At 45.0% G+C, this 21,448-nt stretch overlaps 2 protein-coding genes across 23 annotated transcripts in view; both read right to left on the bottom strand.

Annotated features, from left to right (window-relative positions):
• LYPD1 (LY6/PLAUR domain containing 1) overlaps positions 1–15,665 on the bottom strand; it is a 36,329-nt gene extending 20,664 nt beyond the window's left edge. Inside the window, exons 1-3 of one of the 7 annotated variants that reach the window (XM_051849634.3) lie at positions 14,394–14,591; positions 14,226–14,266; positions 12,708–12,845 (exon numbers count right to left, since the gene is read on the bottom strand). In XM_051849634.3, coding sequence (XP_051705594.1) covers positions 12,708–12,845; positions 14,226–14,266; positions 14,394–14,452 — 238 coding nt within the window. In that variant the 5' untranslated portion in view covers positions 14,453–14,591. Of the gene's footprint in view, positions 1–12,324; positions 12,437–12,707; positions 12,846–13,073; positions 13,093–13,856; positions 13,984–14,225; positions 14,619–15,021; positions 15,130–15,511 lie in introns of those variants that run through there. The other 6 variants (XM_089329318.1, XM_089329322.1, XM_002712411.6 and 3 more) reach the window with 6 other exon arrangements.
• A 474-nt stretch (positions 15,666–16,139) lies between these two features.
• The window catches only part of NCKAP5 (NCK associated protein 5), a 1,067,666-nt gene continuing 1,062,357 nt past the window's right edge, over positions 16,140–21,448 (bottom strand). For all 16 annotated transcript variants that reach the window (XM_051849620.3, XM_051849629.3, XM_070071010.2 and 13 more), the window contains one exon: positions 16,140–17,643. In XM_051849620.3, the coding sequence (XP_051705580.3) occupies positions 17,365–17,643 (279 nt within the window). In that variant the 3' untranslated portion in view covers positions 16,140–17,364. The remainder of the gene's footprint in view (positions 17,644–21,448) is intronic.

Genomic DNA, 21,448 nt, shown 5'->3' with positions numbered 1-21,448 from the left:
CCTCTGATGACGTCACTGAGCAGTGGACATAAGCACAAGACTGTATACTTGTGGACTATCTCCTTAGGCAAACAATATCTTCATGGATCATGGCCCTGTTATTTGCCATGCAAAACATTGTTAAATGATACAGGAAGAGCGATCTAGAGTGGAAGCCTGAAGAACTGGTTAATTCTCTCTTGAAGCTGTGCCCCATAGACTGACGAAGGGGATGCACCAAAATGCTATGTGGTACCTGTGAGAGATTGCAGCTTTAGGCTTCAACATGAGAATGGCATCCAGCTTTTGTCACTAGCATGGCAATGATATCAATGATACTCAATAAAAGGGGCAAAGATATAGATAATTAGTTGAATTCATAGAACCCAGTGAAACAGTATAAAGGCAAAACAGAGAGTAATAATAATATACTGTTTTGTGACTTAGGTTTATTTGTTTATTTTTTGCTTCCTTTTGTGGTTTAATTTGCCTAATACTAAATGGTTTAGGAGTATAACCTCCCTAAAAGACTGAATTGTCTGTGTCTTGTGGAGTATTTCTATGTGCATTTTTAACTAGCATCTCCTCTCTGGGAGAAGACTGGGGCCAGAAGTTTGGAGTAGAGAGTATGACGATGTGGAAAGATTTTCTTTCTAAGGGAGTTCTTGACCAGGGCTGATGTCCTTGGGAAACAGAGTTCCAGCTGAGAGGGTTGACTGGTGGTGGCCTGGTTCCCCCAGCTGGCTTAACTGCCAAGGTAGCTGGGTGCCAGGTCCTGTAAAGGGTGTATTTATGCTTCCTGAAAACACTCCTATCCAAAACAATGCCAGGTCAGCCTGGAAAGTAAGTGGACCAACTAGAAAACTTGGGGGTGGATATATTTCAGAGTGAATCCTTAAATGGCCAGTGTTACTAACCAGCATTAGTCAGCTACTAGTAAGTTAACTAAAAAGCAAAAGTCATGTTGAACTAATTGTCCATCTATTTTTCTTCTGGGAAGAATTTAACCTCCTTTATATCTGCTGTACTATTTTAAAATGCTGATAAATATGTTTTAGTTTGAAAGTCGATTTCTTCAGTAGACTCATTTGGCAAATATTTATTAGATGAATTTATGTATTTACTTATCAGTGAGGAAGTATGTGTGTGTGTGTATATGAGAGAGACAGAGAGAGGAAGGGAGAAGGCAAGGAGGGAAACAGAGAAAGCAAAAGAGAGAGAGAGAGAGAAACAGGAGTGGGCAACAGTGTCCTTTCAGGAATCTGTGTATAGATATGAAAACTACAAATGGTCTCTAGTGAATGGAGCTGTGGTTCCATTTGAATAGGAAAAGATACTCTAAAATACTGAAAGGATCCGGTGCCAAGCAAACCACTGGCTGGCGAACACTGATGAAGTATAAAATTGTCAGAACATCCTTCTGTTCTGCTCCTGTCATCACTTGCACCGATCGCTAGAAATGCTTCCCAACACAGGACGGGTGAGCAGGGCCCTGGCTGGCTTTTACACGCAGACCTGGGTTTTACAGGGGTCTGTTTAGTCTGTCCATCTTAACCCACTCAGATGCAAAACTCCTGCTTTCAGCTTACTTTTATCCTTCTTCCTCTTCTATCAGCTAGTGACAGCAAAATAGGAAGTTGTCGGGCCTTTCAGAGAAAGTTAGCGCATGCATCAGTCTCCAGGTGCAGCTCCATTAAAAGTCAGTTAATTCATCAGTCTTCAGGTGCAGCTCCGCCTTTTGTCTGCCTTTCCCTCTGAAGGGCTTGAAACTCTCCAAAGAACACCTTCCTCACTTTGAAGTTCAGATCCCTTTGCACTCCCAGTCTAGATGTCTTCAGTGGGTGGAAAACTACTCAACCTGCCCACTCCCTTGCTACTTCTAATCAGGTCCTCTTAAAATGCCAGAGTGCTTCCTGAGATTGTGCATAAGCAGTAAAACAGTGTATAAAACCCATTGCCCAGTGTTACTCAATAAACCTGCTCCTACTGTTGCTTTCTGAACTAGCCTCCTTGGAGGGCATTGTCAGCTGCTCTGCACATTCACATTCATTCCACGCGCAGCACGCATGGACCACGGCAGGCGCAGAGCTGTGCGCCTGGTGCCACCCGCCTCTGGCACTGTCTCCAGTCATTCCACTGCACTCGTGAACAAGTCCAAGAAATAGAAAAACATAAAAAGCTATTGTCCATGTCCAGTGAGAAATGAAATGCACTGGACCAAGTATCACAACTTCCTTAAAATAATACAACACTTTATCACGTTTGCATCTGCATCCTGCTCATGATTTGCAAAGCCATAAACTCCTTGAAGTCAATAGCTTGAGCCAAGGCTGCTTTACTCTATTTAACACATTCTTTTAAAAAAGCAATTTATTACAAGCCCTCGATGGTTTCACCTTATCTCAAGCACTTAATTCGGTCCATCTCCTGCTTGGCTTTGTAGCATTAAGGCAATCAGAAGATTGGAAACAATTTATTAATAAGGGAACATGCCCTACAGCTCTGGCCTATGAAAACTGTGTCTGTGAATCACAATGTAGTCACAACCCTAAGTTTACGTCGGGAAAGAATTACTGGCATATATAATTCTTTGGTTTATTTGCAAGCTGATTAATTCCCAATTTGATTGATGTCCCTAAGTTATCAATAGAGTCTCTTACAGGGTGCCCATGGGAGGAAACACTGTCTTCTCACAGAAACTCTCCCTGATACTCCTTCAATATAGTTGCTTCTGCCACAGTGACAACTACAAGGTATGGACAAGGTATTTGTGGTAGATGATGAAACCATGGCAGCTTCTGATCTCCTTAACTAAAGTCTTCCTCCAGAACATTTCTTAATCTGCTGTGCCTTGAAATCTACTCAAGAAAATAAATAGAAGTGAACTGACGAAGATGCTCAAGATTGCAGGAAAGAAGACTGCTTTCTGTCCCCACAGGGTATGGATTGGTCAAATGAAAGCTGTAGACCAGATAGAGCAAGGTCTCTTTTCACCTTGGAACTGTCTGATTCTTGGGACATAGGCCTATGGGTGGGGTCAGACTGGAGATGGGCAGTTGGGATCACTGACAAGGACATTAGGCAGCAGAAACAGTCCATTCGTGAGCCTGAGGATTCTCAGCACAAACTTTCAAGATCTCCCCAAAGGAAAATAGATGAACTATTTAATGAATGGACAGTCCAGGGCTCAACAAAGCCCATGCATGATGAGCATGAATTTCTTTCCACTGGAATGATATGCTCTTGGCATAGGTTTTTAGTTCAATTTAGCAAAACGGATTATTAGTCAAAGGAGTTGTTTTTTAAGCAATTAATTCTAAGGGACAGAGGGAGAAAGAAAGGATGAGAGAGAGAGCGAGGGGGATCTCATTCACTGGTTTATTCCCCAAATGGCTAGCTGCCAAGCTTGGGCTGGGCCAGCCTAAAGCTGTTAGCTAGCAAGCAGGTCTCCAAGTCTTAGGGACCCAGCTATCCACACATCATCAGGAAGCTAGAATCAAGAGTAGAGCCTTCATAGAATGGCAGATGTCCTAAACAGCACTCTGGCCTCAGAATCAGCCCTTAAGGCATTAGGATCTAGCTGAAGAGCCCATGAGAGTATTTTAGGCATGGAAAGCCAAGACACTCTGGCAAAAAAACAAACAAACAAAAAAACAACCCACAACAACAACAACAAAAAACCAAATTAAAAAAAAAACTAAATGAAAGATCTCTGTGAGTGAGATCCCAGTGGCAAGAATGGGCCATCAAAGAAGGAGGTACCTTTCTCTGAAGGGAGGAGAGAATTTCCACTTTGACTATGACCTTGTCTAAATATGATCAGAGTTGGTGAACTCAAACGGCTGCCATAGCCTTGGCAACTCATGACAAGAGCCTAGGGTGATAACTGACGCCTTAAACAAGAGTGTCATTTTGTTAAGTCAACACCAGGAGTCACTGTGCATTTACCCCTCATGTAGGATCTCTGTCCTTATGTGTTGTATAATGTGAATTAATGCTATAACTAGTAGTCAAACAGTATTTTACACTTTGTGTTTCTGTGTGGGTGCAAACTGTTAGTCTTTACTTAATATATACTAAATTGATCTTCTGTATATAAAGATAATTGAAAATGAATCTTGATGTGAATGGAATGGGAGAGGGAGTGGGATATGGGAGGGTTGCGGGTGGGAGGGAAGTTATGGGGTGGGGGAAGCCACTGTAATCCATAAGGTGTAATTTGGAAATTTATATTTGTTAAATAAAAGTTTTAAAAAAAAAGAGTAGAGCCTGGACTTGAACCCAGGTACTCTGATATGGGATGCAGATGTCCTAAGCAGAGTCTTAACTGCTATATCAGCCCTAGCCAATGGAGTTGTAAGTTCACAACTCACCACACTCCATCCCATCTCATACCACCCCACTCTATAAGTTAGGGCCTATCAACCTGGAGCTTTCCTCAGCAAGAGGAAAGATTTGTGGCACACGGGAAATGGCCAGGATGAAGCACAACTTTATCCTAAGCAAAGGAAGTGAGTTGCAAAAGGCCACATAGTGTATGATCCTATTTATGTGAGATATCCAGAATATGGAATTGCACACAAATGGAAAGTAGATGAGTGGTTCCCAGCAACATGGTAGAGTGGGAAGTGGAGAGTGACTGCTAAGTTATAAGGTTTCTTTCTGAATGATGGAATTTTCTGGAATTAGATAACAGTTATGGTTGTAAAACTATGAATATATTAAAACCACATAATCGTATAATTTAAAGGTTGGGTTTTACAGTATGTGAATAATATCTTGATGAAACTGTCATTAAAATTGCCAAAATAAACTGGAAAATGGCACCATAGTGACTGAGAAAAGGGCACTTGCATTTCACTCCCACCGGCTGTGTGATCTTAAGTATACTGCTGACCCTCTCTGTGTCTCAGGTTCATGCTGCATCTAATGAGAATATTGCTTTACTGTGGACAAACTGGATTGATTATGAGGACCCTATTATAAGGAATTAAAGGCTAAACTGGGATTTCCCCCATGTGAGAAAAGAGGAAACAGTGTACCAAAGAACTCGCACTAAACTGTGTGGACCAGCGTTCCGAGGCAGGTATGGAGAGCCAGGGGACGAGCAACTCCCTGCAACTCCAGGCAGCCTTCCAGTTGCAGATGGATTCCTTTAAGATGATTGCATTTCTCGTTCTACTGCTGTATCTCCTAAGAAAATAGGCAGCCTCTTTCCACACTTTGCAGGAGAGGAAGATAAGCCCCTGGGACATTTAGTAACCTCTTCAAAGGTACCACGCGTGGGCAGCCTGGGACATGGGTGCTCCCTGCTAATGCAGCTGAAGACCCTTCCCACTGAACAAGCACAAAGCAAGGGCTGGGGTGTTGGGTCCCCCTGTACAGTGTGCTAAGAAACCTTTGGGCTTTAGCATCAAAGTCAGTCATCATTCCAGAATTATGGAAGGGAGGAGAGGAGTAACGGGAGGAGAGGAGGGGATGAAGGAGAGAGACTGAAGTTTTCAGATTTTGTTTCAGGAGTGTGTAAGGGAAGTGGATTTTCTTTTCGAAGTTCAAAGGCAATGGTGTGTTTTGTTTTCATCTTTCGTTTCATTCTCACTGGGGGAAAAAAAAACAGCTTTGAAGCCTCTCTGTTTAAATTCATTAGGAAAACCATCAATGATGGAAGCTTTCATGAAATCGTGGTGGGAGGAATTAGTGTTATGGGAGAGCCGGATCAATCTTCAAGCGTTTCATCTGTGGAGACGGGAGGTCAGCACCGGCTGCTTGTTCAGCTGGAAAGTTAGCATAAACAAATGCTCAGCTTACTGGAGAGTCCGCGGGACTAAAGACATCTGACGTTCCCTCCAATCCTTCCTCCCAAGCCAGCCCTGCCTGCCCCACGAAAGACCTGGATGCTTGCTGAGAACCCTGCGGGTAAACCTTTTGGCAAAATGTCTTGCCCCAAAGAGCAAGGTACTCTGTGAGCATCCCAACAAGAAAGGAGGCTGTGAGATTGACTTTGCTTGCCCAGAATCTCCTCCTGGGTAACTCCTAATTTGATTGAGGTTGATATGAAGGCCTTTTGAGCAGGGCCAGGGTTAACAGTTGAGGATATCTTTCCTGGCATCTGAATCTTTTTAAAAGTTTCTTAACCTGCTGAAGTCTCCTTTGTCAAAGGTACACTATGGTGATTTTGGGATTTTTGTTTTGCACTTTATTTGTGAGCATAATCCATAGCCCATCTGACAGGTTCTAAAAAGGGTTGAGGGGGTGAGAAAGTAAGTTTGGTATGGTGGGGTAAGCTGCTTTGGATGCCCACCTCTCATGTTGGGGTGCCTGGGATAGAGTTCCACCTCTTCCTCCAATCCAGTTTTCTGCTAATGGGTAAACTAGGATACTGCATATGATGGCTCAAGAACTTGGGTCCCTACCACACATGTGGGAGACCTGGACAGAGTTCCCAGCTCAGGCCTTATGGGCATATGGGGAGTGAACCAGCAGATGAACAACCTCGCTCTCTCTCCCTCTGCCACTCTGCCTTTTAAATAAATGAAAACAATAAGCTTTAAAACAAGAAAGTTTGCTAGGTGAGATACTCAAAATGTAGGTCACAGGAGAGTTCTGGTAGGAGGACGGGAATTATGAGGCAGGAGGGGTCACAGGAAGATTAACTGGTGTGGCTGGTGCCCCTAACATGGTCATTCTGTAGAAGAGGAAATGTCTTTGTGCCTATAACATAGCATGGATTAACTCATTTCCAATGAGAACTATGGCAAAGAAAGACAGTATTTCACTTTTCATACAAGAATTGCATATGTGGTTGTATGCAAATGTATACAAGCAAAAATCTAAAAATATACGCACTCACACATACATATGAAGATACCTGAAAAGTTTGTGGAAAAATACAATTAAAATTTAAATTTAGGGGTGGGCATTTGGCACAGTGGTCTGGATGCCACTAGGGATGCCTGTATCCCATACTGGGGTGCCTGGGTTTGAGTCCTGGATCAGCTTTCAATTCCCTCTTCCTGCTAATGCACACCTTGGGAGGCAGGAGGTGATGGCTTAGGGCCATTAGTCCCTGTTGCTCATAGAGGACACCTGCAATGAGTTCCTAGCTCCTAGCTTTCACCTGCTCAGTGTAGGCTATTGTGGGCATTTGGGAAGCAGATGGAAGGTAGCTCCCTGTCTCTGTTTCTCTCCCTTTCAAATAAAAGAAAAAAATTTTTTATAAAATTTTGTGTTTATTTTGGTGCAAAAATATGACATCTATATAGTTTTTCATAACATGAAGTTCACATAAAATTTTTGAGGTATCTCCAAATATATGTGTGTGAGTATGTGTGTGTGTATGTATGTGTGTGTGTGTTTGTGTGCATGCCTGAGTGTATGCATGCATCTCAAATCAAAGAATTCAGGTACAAAGGAACTGTGATACAGACTGATTCACAAAAAATACCTCCTTCCTGTCAAGTGCACCCAAGGACAAACTGGAGCCTATGATTTTTAAATGCTGGTGAAATTAAAGAGAGCACAGACTTGAGAAAGCATTGGCTGTGGATAACTTCCTATTACTTCTTCCTAAGAGTGGATCAGCAGTTATTTTGTGGACATCTAGTCCTCTCTTGCTTTCTTTCTCTTATTTAGCTCATGAGAAAAGAAAGCATAAAATAAACCTGTTCAAGGCCTGGAGCCATCTCTGCCCAACTTAATGAGCAGCTACCTAATCCAAAAGGAAAATAGCCATTACTTATACAGCCATAATGTAGACGCAATGTGGCATGTAAATCAGTAACTCTTGTATTGCAAAACAGACAAATAGATTAATGCATGTTGCAAAGGATGGGTGAAGAGATCGATTAGGTTACTGATTCAGACCATGAACTTTCTCTCAATATACTTCATTTAACTTTTAAATAAGGTTTAGGAGAACCTGTAACATTTTGCTCACTGACAGAGCTATATTTTACTAAGGGCAGAAATTGGCTAGTCTATAAAAATTAAATTATGCCCCTTTCACTGTATCTAGTCAAGAGGAAAAACTCTAATTACAAGATTGCACTGTCAAACAAATGCAAATTCACATTCTTTATACCCTGGTTTAAAAATTCGTATTGCAGGGGGCTTCTACTCTGAAATGAGAATCAATATCTGAAATATTTTTCAGAGAGCAATAAGCAAGAGCAAGAGAAACGTTATTAAGGGTGCTGGTAAATAGACACTAACTCATTAAGGATGGAGCTGGTGAGAGCAAGTCATTAGTTATGCAAACATTTAAATATCAATTAGTGAGGACAATGAGAGTAGCTGAACCAAACTTCCCATCCCCCCAAGCCCATGCCTTATTATTCCATAAATGACCAACAAGAAAAACAGCCACGGAAAACGATCTAAGCCTCTAACAGGAATGCCACTCTGGGGATAGGTAAAGGTTAATTTTGAATGTACTTCCCAATTGAAAATTAAATGTTCCTGCCTTAAAATTCATAAGAGCTGAGTTTGCAGACTTAATCCAGACAGGACTAACTGAAGGCCTGGGCAGACTGCACCGCTGGTATTTTTTTGGAAAGAGAATGCCTTTCATTACTGCTTAATGTCAGACTGGCTTAGTTCATTAAAATTCCTTAGTCCAGTTAATGCCTTGGTTTTTCTATGCCTATGACAAACACCAGTTTACACAACACTCAAAATTTAAAAATCCTACCAGTTGGTTCTCATACTTTTGCCATCCACTTCATGGCCTGTCCCGTCAGTCTGTCATGTGAACTTGGTTTGGGGGAAAATGATTAAAACTGACTTAAATTCTCATGAATTTTTCTTGGATTATCTTTTCAGACAAACCTGAGGGTATATTTTACTGTATAAGGATGGTTTCAAAAAATTCATGGAAAACTGGAATTAAAAGATGTTTATTTTGATGCAAAAAATGTTGAATTCCATGCATAGTTTTTTCATAATACTCATTCTCCAAGAATGTTTGCAGGCTCCTTCATAAGAATTACTGTGCGTGGTATTCCAGCAGAGATGCTGGCCCAGGAAGCACCTATCAGTAGCAAACACCTCTTGGTAACAGCTTTTCATTTTTCTGGACCTTGTTTCTTCCTCAACAACAACAACAACAACAACAACAACAACAAAACGTTCTGATCAGCAATGCTCAACTCAGGGCCTCCCAGAATCACTTGGGAACTTATAAAAGGCCAGAGAGAAATTCCATAGCCTTATGAAATGGGCTTCTTCGAGGTGGGGACTCAGGCATGTGGAGTTGAACAAATGTTCAGGAAGATTCTCATAAGCACCCTCAACTAAGACTCAGGAGACCCTTCCAGCTCTAGAATGCTAAGACTCCCAGTACAGCATGGTATTGATCAAGCTAAAATCTATCTATCTATCATCTATCTATCTATCTATCTATCATCTATCTATCTACCTACCTACCTACCTATCTATCATCAACAGATATAGACATATATTCTGACTTCAATTATTTTTAAAGATTTATTTATTTATTTGAAAGTCAGAGTTACACAAAAAGAGGAGAGGCAGAGAGAGAGAGAGAGAGGTCTTCCATCAGCTGGCTCATTTCCCAATTGGCTGCAACAGCTGGAGCTGCACTGATCTGAAGCCTGGAGCTCCCTTGGAGTCTTCCCATGCAGATGCAGGGGCCCAAGGATTCAGGCCATCTTCCACTGCTTTCCCACACCATAACAGAGAGCCAGATCAGAAGTGGAGCAGCCAGGTCTCGAACCGATGCCCATATAGGATGCCAGCACTGCAAGTGGTGGCTTTACCTGCTATGCCACAGCACCGGCCCCCTGACTTCAGTTTCTAATGGTGTTATTTTCCAGGCATTACTTTCTTTCTCCAGAGTGGAGAAGACGACAATGAAATAGAGTTAAATGTGGGTCAGCAACAGCACAGGGAAACAAGGGCTTTGCAAAGGGAACTACCAGATTTCATGAGGCATGACGCACAAGGCTCCTAGGAAAGAGCCAGATGCTCAGAGCTTGCTGGCCTTATGGTTATTTCACAAAGTTTTAGGCTCACTCGCCACACCTACTGGCAAAAATAAAATTTATAGCTCTCTAACATATATCTGTACCTGAAATGGAAGTGCTTTGGGAGCATCAACCCCACTGGGACAGTGGAACAAACACATTTGGTTGGTTTCTACTGAATCAGACTCAGAATGCTTTGCGAATCCTGTCCCATAACAGGATTTTTCTTTGAATTGCTCCACTGCTCCTATTTCTCAAACTTTAAAGCTACCAGGCTGAAGCGAAGAGAGGAGCAAACGTCTAGCTCTCCCTGTGCAGTTCGCCCACCGAACTGTGGCACAGTAGGTTAAGCCTCTGCTTGTGGCTCTGACATCCCATGTGGACTCCGGTTTGAGTCCTGACTGTTCCATTTCCAATCCAGCTCCCTTCTCATGGCCTACGAAAGCAGTGGAAGATGGTCCAAGTGCTTGAACCCATTTGGGAGACCCAGAAGAAGCTCCTGGCTTTGGATTGGTCCAGCTCTGGGCATTGCAGTCATTTGGGGAGTGAATCAGTGGATAGAGGACCCCCGTCTCTTTCTGTCTCTCCCTCTCTCTGTAATTCTGGCTCTCAAATAAATAAATAAATGTTAAAAAAAAAAAAAAAAGAGAAAGCTCTTTGATTCAGCAGTGACTGATGTTCATTTTAGATAAACTTTCAGGGAGGAAGAAAGGTCTCTTAGAAAAAGGATCTCCTCTGAATGGAATTTAGTTCACATCGATTTCTCAACCACATCCCTGGTGATGAACCAGCATACCCAGTCAAGCTATAGCCTCAAGGATGCTGAAGACATTCTCTCTCTCTCTCTCTTTTTTTTTTTTTTTTTGACAGGCAGAGTGGATAGTGAGAGAGAGAGAGACAGAGAGAAAGGTCTTCCTTTGCCGTTGGTTCACCCTCCAATGGCCGCCACGGCCCGCGCGCTGCGGCCGGCGCGCGGTGCTGATCTGATGGCAGGAGCCAGGTACTTATCCTGGTCTCCCATGGGGTGCAGGGCCCAAGCACTTGGGCCATCCTCCACTGCACTCCCTGGCCACAGCAGAGAGCTGGCCTGGAAGAGGGGTAACCGGGACAGAATCCGGTGCCCCGACTGGGATTAGAACCCGGTGTGCCGGTGCCGCAAGGCAGAGGATTAGCCTAGTGAGCTGCAGGGCCGGCCTGAAGACATTCTTAACGTACCCATGGTACAGCCTTGCTTTGTCTGGCTCTAAATGACTCTGAAAGAAAGCTGCAAATATTTGAAAGTCACAATGAAGTACTGACAGTGGTTCCAACTAAAATCACAGCAACCTCTCCAGTAGAATGGTAGGATATTCTTTTTTCTTTCTTTTCTTTTCTTTCTTTCTTGCTTTCTTCTCAAGAAAAATCAGACAAAACAGAAGTAGAAATCACTTGTCAAAATTATGTATGTTGATCTTAACTGAATAATCATCATCCCTCAATTTCAGTCTTGTTTTATACTTATAATAACCCCAATCCCACATCCCAAAATAATGCTTGCTGTTTTTCTTGGACAAGCTACTCTTATGAACAGTTATGTCTTAGACTTCCCTTAAGAGAGATTTTGGTAGAAGACTCTCACCTAGGCCAATCATGCCCTATGAAGAACAGATCCGAAAACCTCCCTAACATCACATCAGAGCAGAGGGAGCATCCTAGCAATACCACCCCTCCCCCACCACAAACACACACCTATGGTGAGCATCAAGACATTTCCGGGTCCTCCTCTGAGAAGTGACTACTTTCTAAAGGTGTTGGCTTTAAAGACTAGTAGCTTTGCTAGTCTTTGCCCATTGGATTAAGGGAATCACATAACAAGTTCCAATGACTTCACAGGGCTCTACAGGCAGTTCACTGAACAAGACTTAGGTTCATTCAATATCATTCATCATAAAAGGCTATTTTCCCATCTTTCAATATCCTTCAAATGGCAAAATCTCTTTTTATGGGTTTGACCTTGGATTTGAAGCAACAGCTCCAAACATTCTCCTAAAATTCCAGTTACACTTTGTAGGGGGGTGGGTGGGAGGGGATGTCTTTGATTTCTGATAAGACTGTTGGTGGGTGGAGCTAGGGAGATTTTGTCATCCACAGTCAGGGAGGTCTGCTCCCAGAAGAACCCCTTTGTTTGCATCATACCCAGGCCCTCTGCTCAGCCCGCCAGCAGCTCAGCTGGTGGGGCTGTGAAAAGCCTTCCTTTGAAAGATCTTAGCAATTTGTGCTTAGAATTTGAAGCATTACTTCTAAAATTAAATAAAGAGCGTATGGCATTCTTCAAAGAAATATGATAAGGCTCTATGACAAAACACATTTTTCAAGCTCTGACCTCTGGGAACTTCAACTTGCTCCATATTTCAGGATGACGTAGCTCACAGGCTCATGTCGATGCCTAAGCCGGAGTTGGGTATCCATCCGTGTATTCTCTACCCTCTGATCGGCTTGCAGCAGAGGGAAGTGAAAGGAGTAAGTAAAGAGGAGCCTCGCTGATCTAAACGCTCGTCCCCTCCCAAGTCGCTTGGGGAGAAGCCCTGGTAATTAACGCTAATGAGATTAAAGCAACTTAGACCTCTTCATTTCCCCAGCACTGTAAAAGTAAATCTGCGATAACCACTGTGTGTGCATTCAATCAAAGCCAGTCCCTTTTCTGGTAATTTAACGGCCCTCCCGGTCCCAGGCTTCGGAGCAGAGGGGCCAGCACAGGGCTCTTACCGGCGCTTTGCTCCATCACTTCTTTCTGACACATGTCTTGGACGTTCACCGTGCAATTTACGATGAACTCGGGGGAGGAGCAGTCGTTGTTCAGCTGGAATTCTTCACACTGGTAGCACTGGATTTGCAGCGCAAAGCCTGCGAGACAGACCAGGTCAGTTCAGATCCAGCTCCACAGAGCCCATCCCAGCCCCGGAGAACCTCCCCTGCCCGCGTTTGGGACGTTTGGGAGCTCCGCACTCCAGGGTCTGCAAATAGTTAGGGCTGGATGAGGCTGAAGCCGGCAGGGGGCGGCGCGGGCACTCGGGGGTCCCGACGGATAAGGCAGAATACCGCCCAGGAGCCCTGGATCCCAGCTCCACACACCAGCAGCCTTTTCCCAAGAAGTTCAGAGGGGGTGGGGGCGGGGGCGATTTACAACCTGAAGAGCGAGGTAGTTCCAGAGACTTGAGTCAGCTTCAGTCAATGCCAAAGGGTTTGCCTAATTGCTAATTGGTTACAAATTACTTAATTACTATTTTGGCACCATTGATGATTGCTCGCGCAAACGCCTTAGCAGTTTTATTTATTTAATTTTTTAAAAGCTGTGGCTTCTGCGCGGCTACGGCGGGGAACCTAGAGAGGAGGAGCGCAATGTCAAGAGCTTTGTGCCCTAAGTGCCCAGCCCGGGGTCCTTGGCTGCTCTCCCGGACCACACCAGCAGCGGCGGAACTGGCCGCAGTGGGTGCGAGGAGGCGCGCGCGCACGTGTTTGTGTGTGTGTGTGTGTGTGTGTACGTGTTTGTGTGTTGTGTGTGTGCCTGAGTGCTGTGTTGTCCGCGCTGTCACCCAGGACCGTGACGCCGCAGCCTGCTTTCCCCGGGGCCCTCGTTTTCAGAGCATCCAGTGGCGAGGATCAGCGGCAGGTTTCCCAGCTCTACAGAGCTCGGTCGGGAGTCGGTGGGCGAACTGCACAGGGAGAGCTAGACGTTTGCTCCTCTCTTCGCTTCAGCCCAGTAGCTTCTTCGGATCTACGAGCTTCAGTCTAGATCGCGTCGCCCGCGATACCCCCTCTCCGCCCCAAAGCGCTAACGCCGGGCCCGGAGCGCCTCTCCCAGCACCACACCGATTGCACTCGCCCCGACCGTAGGCTGCCCAGCGCGCAGCTCACCTGTCGGCGGCGCCACTCCCACGGGGTACCAGAGACGCCTTGCAACTTGGAGGGTTCAGAGTGTCGCCCCTTCCCCCTCGCCAGCACGGCTCAGACCCTCGCTCCTCCCCAGCCCGGCTTCTCCACGGTGCAGCCCGAACAGCTGCATCCCGGAGTTTCACAAATCCGCCACTCCCCGCTCTCCTCCTGCCGCGCGGGACTTGGAGACTTTCCCAGTACAGCGCCGCTGTGCACCGATCGACAGCGTCGAACTCCCGCTGGGCAGCCCCCAGCAACCCCAGAGAGACCGGCTCGCGGGGAGCCAGGGGGCCACCGGGTAGATGGAGTGTGCATGCCCCGCCGCGCTGCGGGCCTCTCGGTGTTTCTTACCTGGAAGCAAGAACAATCCGCAAAAAGTTGCCACGATGCCGAGGACCCACATCGTCCCGGAGCCGCGGGGCCGGGGGCGGGCAGGCTCATTAGAGGCAGCGCCCGTGGCTGAGGCTCACCGGGCCGCAGCGGCTGTGGCTGCCGAAGCTGCTGGGGCCCGCGCCGCCGCCGCCGAAGCGACCGCAGCCGCCGAGAGGAGCCGCAGGTGCCGCCCGCGGTGCCCGCATCGCCCGCGCCGGGCTCCCGGCTGCGGGTCGCGCGGCTCCTCTGGCTGGCGCTCCGGGGCCGAGGACAGCGCTTGCAGAGTTGGCGACTGAGACTGAAGGAACTACTAGCGATCCTCAGCACCCAAAAAGTCTCGCCTCTTCTCCCTCCCTTCCTCCCGCCCGCTCCAGGCACCACGTGACGGCTGCCGAGTTGGGGCGGGGAAGGCCGAGACGGTCCCAAGTCCCCACCCCCTCCTGCCGTCCTCCTCTCCAGCCTTCGCACGTTCCCGAGAAAGGAGCTCCAGGGTAGGCGCGGGGGAGGTCTATAGTTTTCCGAAGGGAGGTAGGGAGTCTGGAGGTTGGGGATTCCGCCAGGAGGGCGCAGCAGGTGCCGCAGGGACTTGCTGAGCGCCGCCCCGGGGGCCAGAGTGGTGGGGAAAGCACGCGAAGCACTGGGCTGGACCCGCGCCCCGTGCGACCCCCACTCCGGGGCCGGCCGACACCCCCCAGCAACAGCGTCCAGAGCGCTGCCACAGCTGAGGCCCGGTGTCCCCGGCTGCTGGCGGGCCAGGGGGCACGCTGCCGCGCACCTGCTGAAGTTGCACACTCGTAATCTCCCTGGGGTGTCCCGTGCGGCCTCGCCACCTCTTCTTGCGAAAAGCCTGTGGCGATCGGTTCATTACGGGTTTGGGCTTCGGCTGTGGCAGGATAGGAGAGGGTGTGCTGGGGACCCTGCCCAGCCTGGCGCGCTCGCCCTCGCCTCCCTCCTGTCGCCCGCCCGCGCGCACTGCTGGAGGGTGATCAAAGCCACCCTGGTCGCCTAGCCCAGGAGAGGGGCCGCCCCAACGACAACCGCCGCCCGCTCTTTACACAGGCAAATCGGGGGTGAGGAGCAGGGTCTGCGGTCTTCCATCCCTGTCCTCTAAAAGGATGGCAGTTTCAATCTGCCCTCCGAAAGCCACGAGTTTTTAAGTGTACTCCCACGCCTCCCCTAGAAAAGCGCCATCCGTGCCCACGACTCGGCCTCTGGCTGCTCCGCCCCAGCCCCTTCTCCTGCTTTTCCAAGCCCCAGTCACCCACCTTGCGTTCTCCGGGGGTGCCACAGTGCTGTTTTCGCCTTCCTCGCGAGCTTTGCTGCAGGTGGTGCGGGAGCCCGCTCGCCAGCCCGGAGCACTCCAGCGCCCCCGCCCCCAGTCCCGCACGTTGCCACCCCAATCTCCAAAATCCCAGGGGAGCGCCCACTTCGGTGCAAACAGCCTCCTCGGCTTCACCCCTCGTCGCCCTCCCCTCCTGCAGCCGCCTCGCCTCTCGGGGGACGCGGTCTCGGGCTGGGGCGCTGTCATTTATTTCCCACCCTGCCAACGCAGCGGGTCTGGAAATGGGCTTAAATGACTTTCTTGCAAGCCCGCTGCAGAGCGCTTCCATCTCTGCCTGGGGCTACTACTCCCTTCGTGCCCCCAACCTCCCCCACCGGCCCTCCATCTTCCTTTCGTTTCCAGTTGGTTAACCCCTGGGGGCAGGGGTGGGGGGACCGAACCGCTTTGACCGTTACTCGCTTGTCCGATGACTCTGATCTTAACACAACTGGCAGAATTACTATCTCTGGAGAAAAGGGCCAGTTTGTTTATTCCTTAGGGGACTCCATCCCTGGCGCACGTGCGAATCGCGATTCAAATAACCCAGTGGGCCAGAGTCCTTAAACGAGTGCTTTTCCACTCTCAGAGGGTGCAAGGGTGACAGGATTTTTATTCAGAAAAGACACCGAAAGGATTTTTAACCGTAGGAAGGACAAGGACATTTTACAGATTTTCATTTAAGATACCAAAACTCCAATATAACGAAATTGCACAAATTAACCGAATAACACTGATCTTACATTAATACTCTTTAAAGAAACAAGTGTGTGCTAAAGTAACCATACAGATCCTAAAAATATTTCTATTATGCCTAGTTTACAAGCTCCTGTACAAAAGCAATTATAAATAGTGCACATCTAGAAAAAATACACATAACCTTTAAAATAGAATTTATCCTTACATATAAACAGTCTTTGTAGAAAAAAGAATATTAAAAGTATGAATTTTTCATAGCACCAACCATTCATTTTATTTAAAAAGTGAACACTTTCCATAGTGCCCAGATTTTAAGAAAAAGAGCAGGAAGATAAAAATCAACAAATTATACCCAGAATCACAGAGAAGCACGAAGTAGAAGAGGATGTAAGGAAATGCTGGGAGGCAAAGCCTGCTGTGTTGGAAGTAGAATCAGGGGTGTTTCTGACTCAGCGTCACACTTGCCAGTGGCGTCCACACTTCAGTACCCTTTTCATTTCTTAGTAGAAGCCTGGTGACATTTATTACTACCTGAATCTCTGGCAACAATTTTGAAATTACACTGGAAGTAAAATTCCTCTCAAAGTGAGACAGTGAGATGGAGATCAGACTGATCCCTTGGTTTTCTTCTGCAGGCCCTGTGTTAGGCTTACAAAGTGTCCCCTCTAACAATCTGAGGACTAGGACAATGCACTTCACAACAACCTTAATTGTAATTGTTTAAAAATATATATGATCATCAATTTCTAAGACTTTGTACATCATTTCAAGAGCATGGCACTGATTCCATTTATTGCTGTCTTTTTTTTTCTTTTTCTTTTGCTACAAATATAATTTCTTTCCTCCAAAATTTACAACTTCTATACAAGTGTTCAAAAAATGTGCAAATTTAAGAATTCTGTATCATGGATCTATTTACTTTCTATTCTCTTGAAACACAATGAGTGGAGTCTACTTTTGTTTCCTGGCAGAGAAGTAAGCTCTGGTGCGTTGCCTGCCTTGAACCTGACAATGTGGGCTCTGGTGTTGCAAAGGTTTCCTGTCCTCATCTCTACCTCCAAAGTGCTCCATTCCCAGTTCTAAGGAAAAAAGAAAAGTCCTTTATACATCGTTTGAACCTTGACTTGCACAAGAAGAGAAGCTATCATATAAAGAATCGCTCAAAGATTCCAAGTTGTCCATCCCAGGCCTATCTGAGCTACTCAAAGATGCCTCTTCATTTTTTTCTTTCTCTTCTTTCTGTCCTTCAACCTTGTTCATTGAGTTCTTTTCTTTTTCTAATAAAATCACAGTATTGCTGTTAAATTTATTGAATGACTCCAGGGAAATTTTAGGTAATCTATTCTCAGGATCTTCTGTTTCTTCAACTTGTTTCAATTTCTGCAATAAAAAGAGGAAAATATTAGAAACATATTTCTTTGGAAAATCAAGTTATCCTATCCAATATTCAATTATTGTCTTATAAAGTGCCATTTAAAGGGATAGAGAGAACCTACAGTCTTTAACAATCTTCTCGTATAATTAAATGTAATAATAAAGCTAGTTTTAGGGATAAATCAAGGCTTTAATCATTTTACTGAGATAAATGGATCCCAATTTACAAACCAGTTAAGTGCCACTTAATTTCATTTTAAATGAATCCACCTGAAATTTGTTTAGGTAAAGCACTTTATTTTTCTTAAAAGTTTTAAACTCCTTGCATTCCTAGTTAAGTATTCTATTAGTTGCATTTTTTTCTAAATATGGATAGGGATTAGCAATTTGTAAAAAAAAAGTCATAAAATCCCTGAAATTGCCATAAAATCTAAGCTCTTGTTGCATTTGTCATAAGTACTGCCATGTTGCACTTTGTCCCTCTATAAGACTTAAGATTTGAAGTAAAGAACTTTGTGTCTTTGGGTACAGACTCCAGAAAGCCCTAAGGACTTAAAAATCATAGTACATAGGTCTGCAGTTAGTGATTTCCCTCCACCCTTACAGAAAGCTCTAGGAATGCCAATTTATAGTGGGATATTTATAGCATGTTATCATCACTGTAACTCTAGGACTTTATATGACATTGCAGCCATATTCAATGATTATCATACGTAAACTCTGTAAACATAAATACATTCAGTTGCTCAAGCGGCTTGTAAGGTGAGGTTGGAGGAGAGGACAGAGAGAGAGAGGCATAGATGCAAAAAACACTGAGAAGAATGGCAGTGAAAGATCTCTAAATAATTTCTCATCTTTTTTTCTTCTTTCAGGCAAAAATTCCACCCAAACATAAGGTAGAGGCAGGGACCAGAGGATTAGAGACAAAAATATTTTTTTGGGGGATCCACCAGATAAAACACATTTAATAGATCTATATCAGCCTTTTCAGAAACCTGCAAGTTAAACATTACTATTTAATTTTGGTGTTTTGATCCCATGTCTTATTTTTTTCATTTAATTTTAACTGACACATAATTGTACATATGTGCAGGGTACAATGTGACTTTTGGTAGCTGTATACATCGTGTAATGATCAAATCAGGGTATTCAGCACATCTGTCAACTCAAATATTTATTATTTCTTTGTGGTAAGAACATTCAAACTCCTCTCTGGTTACTTTGAAATATAGAATATTGTGAACTACTGTGTAGTAGAACATCAGTACTTATCCCATCTAACAATAATTGTTGTAGTCATTGACCACTTTTAAAAATGAGGGAAACAAGGCAAGGCTCAGAGTGACAGAGTTACCTGCCCAAGGTTGCCCAGCAGGCGGTGGAGAACAAGATCTGAAGGTCTGCCTGGCTGCTTTCCATGTTCTTCTTTCCATTAAACCACACTCTTTTGTAATAAAGGACAGGTTTTCCACTTTTTTTTTTTTTGGTCTTACATTTTGTTACTATCATTGTATGCCTTCCTATTCTGCACCCTGAGTCTACTTCACATCCTTAGGTTGTTGGACTTAGAAAGGTGCAATGAGGAAAATTGTGTTTTTATTGGAGGAAAACATATACAGTCAAAGCCTATGGACTTTTCCATGCTAAATATTTAACAGAAAGAGGAGAGAGAGATGGAAGTGGATGGCTTTGGCGTCCCAAGAGCAGGTGCAGGCAGTTTCCCTGCTACGGGAAATGGTGCAATTCTATAGGAATATTTGAAAGTCATCCTTGAGCTAGTACACATTTCATTAAATTATTAACGTGCAGGAGCATTGCTCAGAGAGCTAATTTTCAATCTCAAAAGGCTACCTTGAAACCAGAGGAGAGCTGAGGGACAGATTCCTGGCTGATTACAGAAAAGTGGCTCCATAATTAGGAACAATGCCATGGGAGAGCCCGTTTTGATGCCGTGCCAATTTTTAAGTGTTCATTTTTCAAAGAATTATATTGCACAACATTAAAAATACATAAAGAGAGTAGCAAATGCTTACTTACATTAACCAAATATAGGTAAATAAAGGACATCATTGTAATTTTCTCCTCACCTGAATGTCTTCTCCCTTGTATTTCATTCAAGGACCACAAGCATTTTTCTTGCTTATTTCTGGTCTATGTGGATCACAAATACACTCAACAAACACTAGAGAAGCTACCATGAGTTAGGTGGAAGGTTTGATGCTGAAGATACACAGTTGAATAACAACTTGTGTCCTACAGGGTGTCACTGGGACCTGGCTGGTGGCAGACAGACTTGAGCTTCAGCTCCTCTTGGCCCTTTCACCTGTTGTGTGAGTGCAACAAGTCTATCTTGCTTTCAGGTATAACATGGTGATAAGACAAGCATTTACTTCAGGATTGAAGTGAGTATTAGAAATAAAGTGCCTCCGGGTCCTGGCACATAGCACTAGGGGCTCAGTAAGTACAAGACAGGATTCTTATTCTAGAACAGTGGTTCTGAGAGTGTGTTCTCTAGTCTCACAGCACCAGCATCATCAAAGAATCAGGAAATGCTAAGTTTTCCAGTCAGTCTCAGTACAGCAGAAACTTTGGAGTTCAGCAATCAGCTTTCACCAGGCTCACTGGGAGATTCTGATGCGTGTCAAAATTTGAGCAAGACTGGCCTAGATCTTGCAGTCTTGGAGAAAGACCAGTGAAAAGTACTATTGTGTGAAGGGGGAGGTAAGGAAAGAGTTAATTACTTTGAAGAGGCCCACTGTCTATGAGGCATTGCATCAGTTTGTAGGTGTGTTTATTCCACTGATTATAACAAAGGCCTACACTGGCCAGGGAGCTTATGGAAATGAAGGAACTGCCTATTTTAAGAAAAACACAGACTTCCCAGGCTTCCTTTTTACAGTTTTGATGAATGGTGAGGACACAAATATTTCCTGACTCTAAGAACATCAGTGCAACAGACAAAAGGGGACCCAGAGGGCATTCAGCCTTCCGGTCAGTATGCAGCTAGGAGTGGTGAGGACACCATAGGCCCAGGAGCACAGGCTGTGTCTACAGGCAGTAGCAGCTGCTCAGATCACCCCTACTGCTGCTGTGCAAAAAAGTGGCTCCAGGTTTTTTGATTGCAAAGGTAAGGACACAAATCTAGGTCAACATTTGCTCATATTTACAATTTCCTGTTATTAAAGTATTGCTTCATATTAAAACAAAAATCACAATAAAAAAACTCTGCATGCATGCCAAGTTGCCATCTTTGTATTGACTGAGTTTCTGGACAAAGGAGCTGGTTTCACACATTTTTTTTAAAAATGTCCTCCTGTCTTCCCACCCCTGGCTTTCTAACTAAAGACTGAGTCTAATGCTAAACCATCAGTAGTTTCTCAATGGAGGTTTCCACTAGCACCAGAAGTCTTAAACATTGGCCTGGTCTTCTCCAGTAGTCCTACCAGCTACAAATGGAAGCTCTAAGACAGCTTACTTCCCTGTCTCTCCACAGCAGCACAGTGAAGTAGCATTTCACTGTGTTGTCAGATCTCAGACAATTTTAAGCGTTTGAAGTCATATAATATTTAAATTTAAACTATAAGGAGGCACTGAGGTCAAACACTAATGTGTTAATTATGTGGCAGATGGTGACAAACTAGTGCATGCTAGTTTACAGCAACTGTATGTGAAGGTGCTTTGCAAATTAATTGTGGCCATAATAGTTAGCATTTAATCAAGTGCCTGTTCTGTGCAGACACTCTGCTAAGCACATTGCAGGGATCGTCTTTCTTCATCATCGCATCAATTCTATGGGGCAGGTGCCATTTCT

Source organism: Oryctolagus cuniculus, chromosome 3 (genome assembly GCF_051225735.1).
Source record: "Oryctolagus cuniculus isolate XC-2025 breed Fujian yellow rabbit chromosome 3, ASM5122573v1, whole genome shotgun sequence".
Lineage (NCBI taxonomy): Eukaryota > Metazoa > Chordata > Mammalia > Lagomorpha > Leporidae > Oryctolagus > Oryctolagus cuniculus.
Note: the sequence above shows the minus strand (reverse complement) of the source record. Positions and strands in the feature narration are given on the sequence as shown.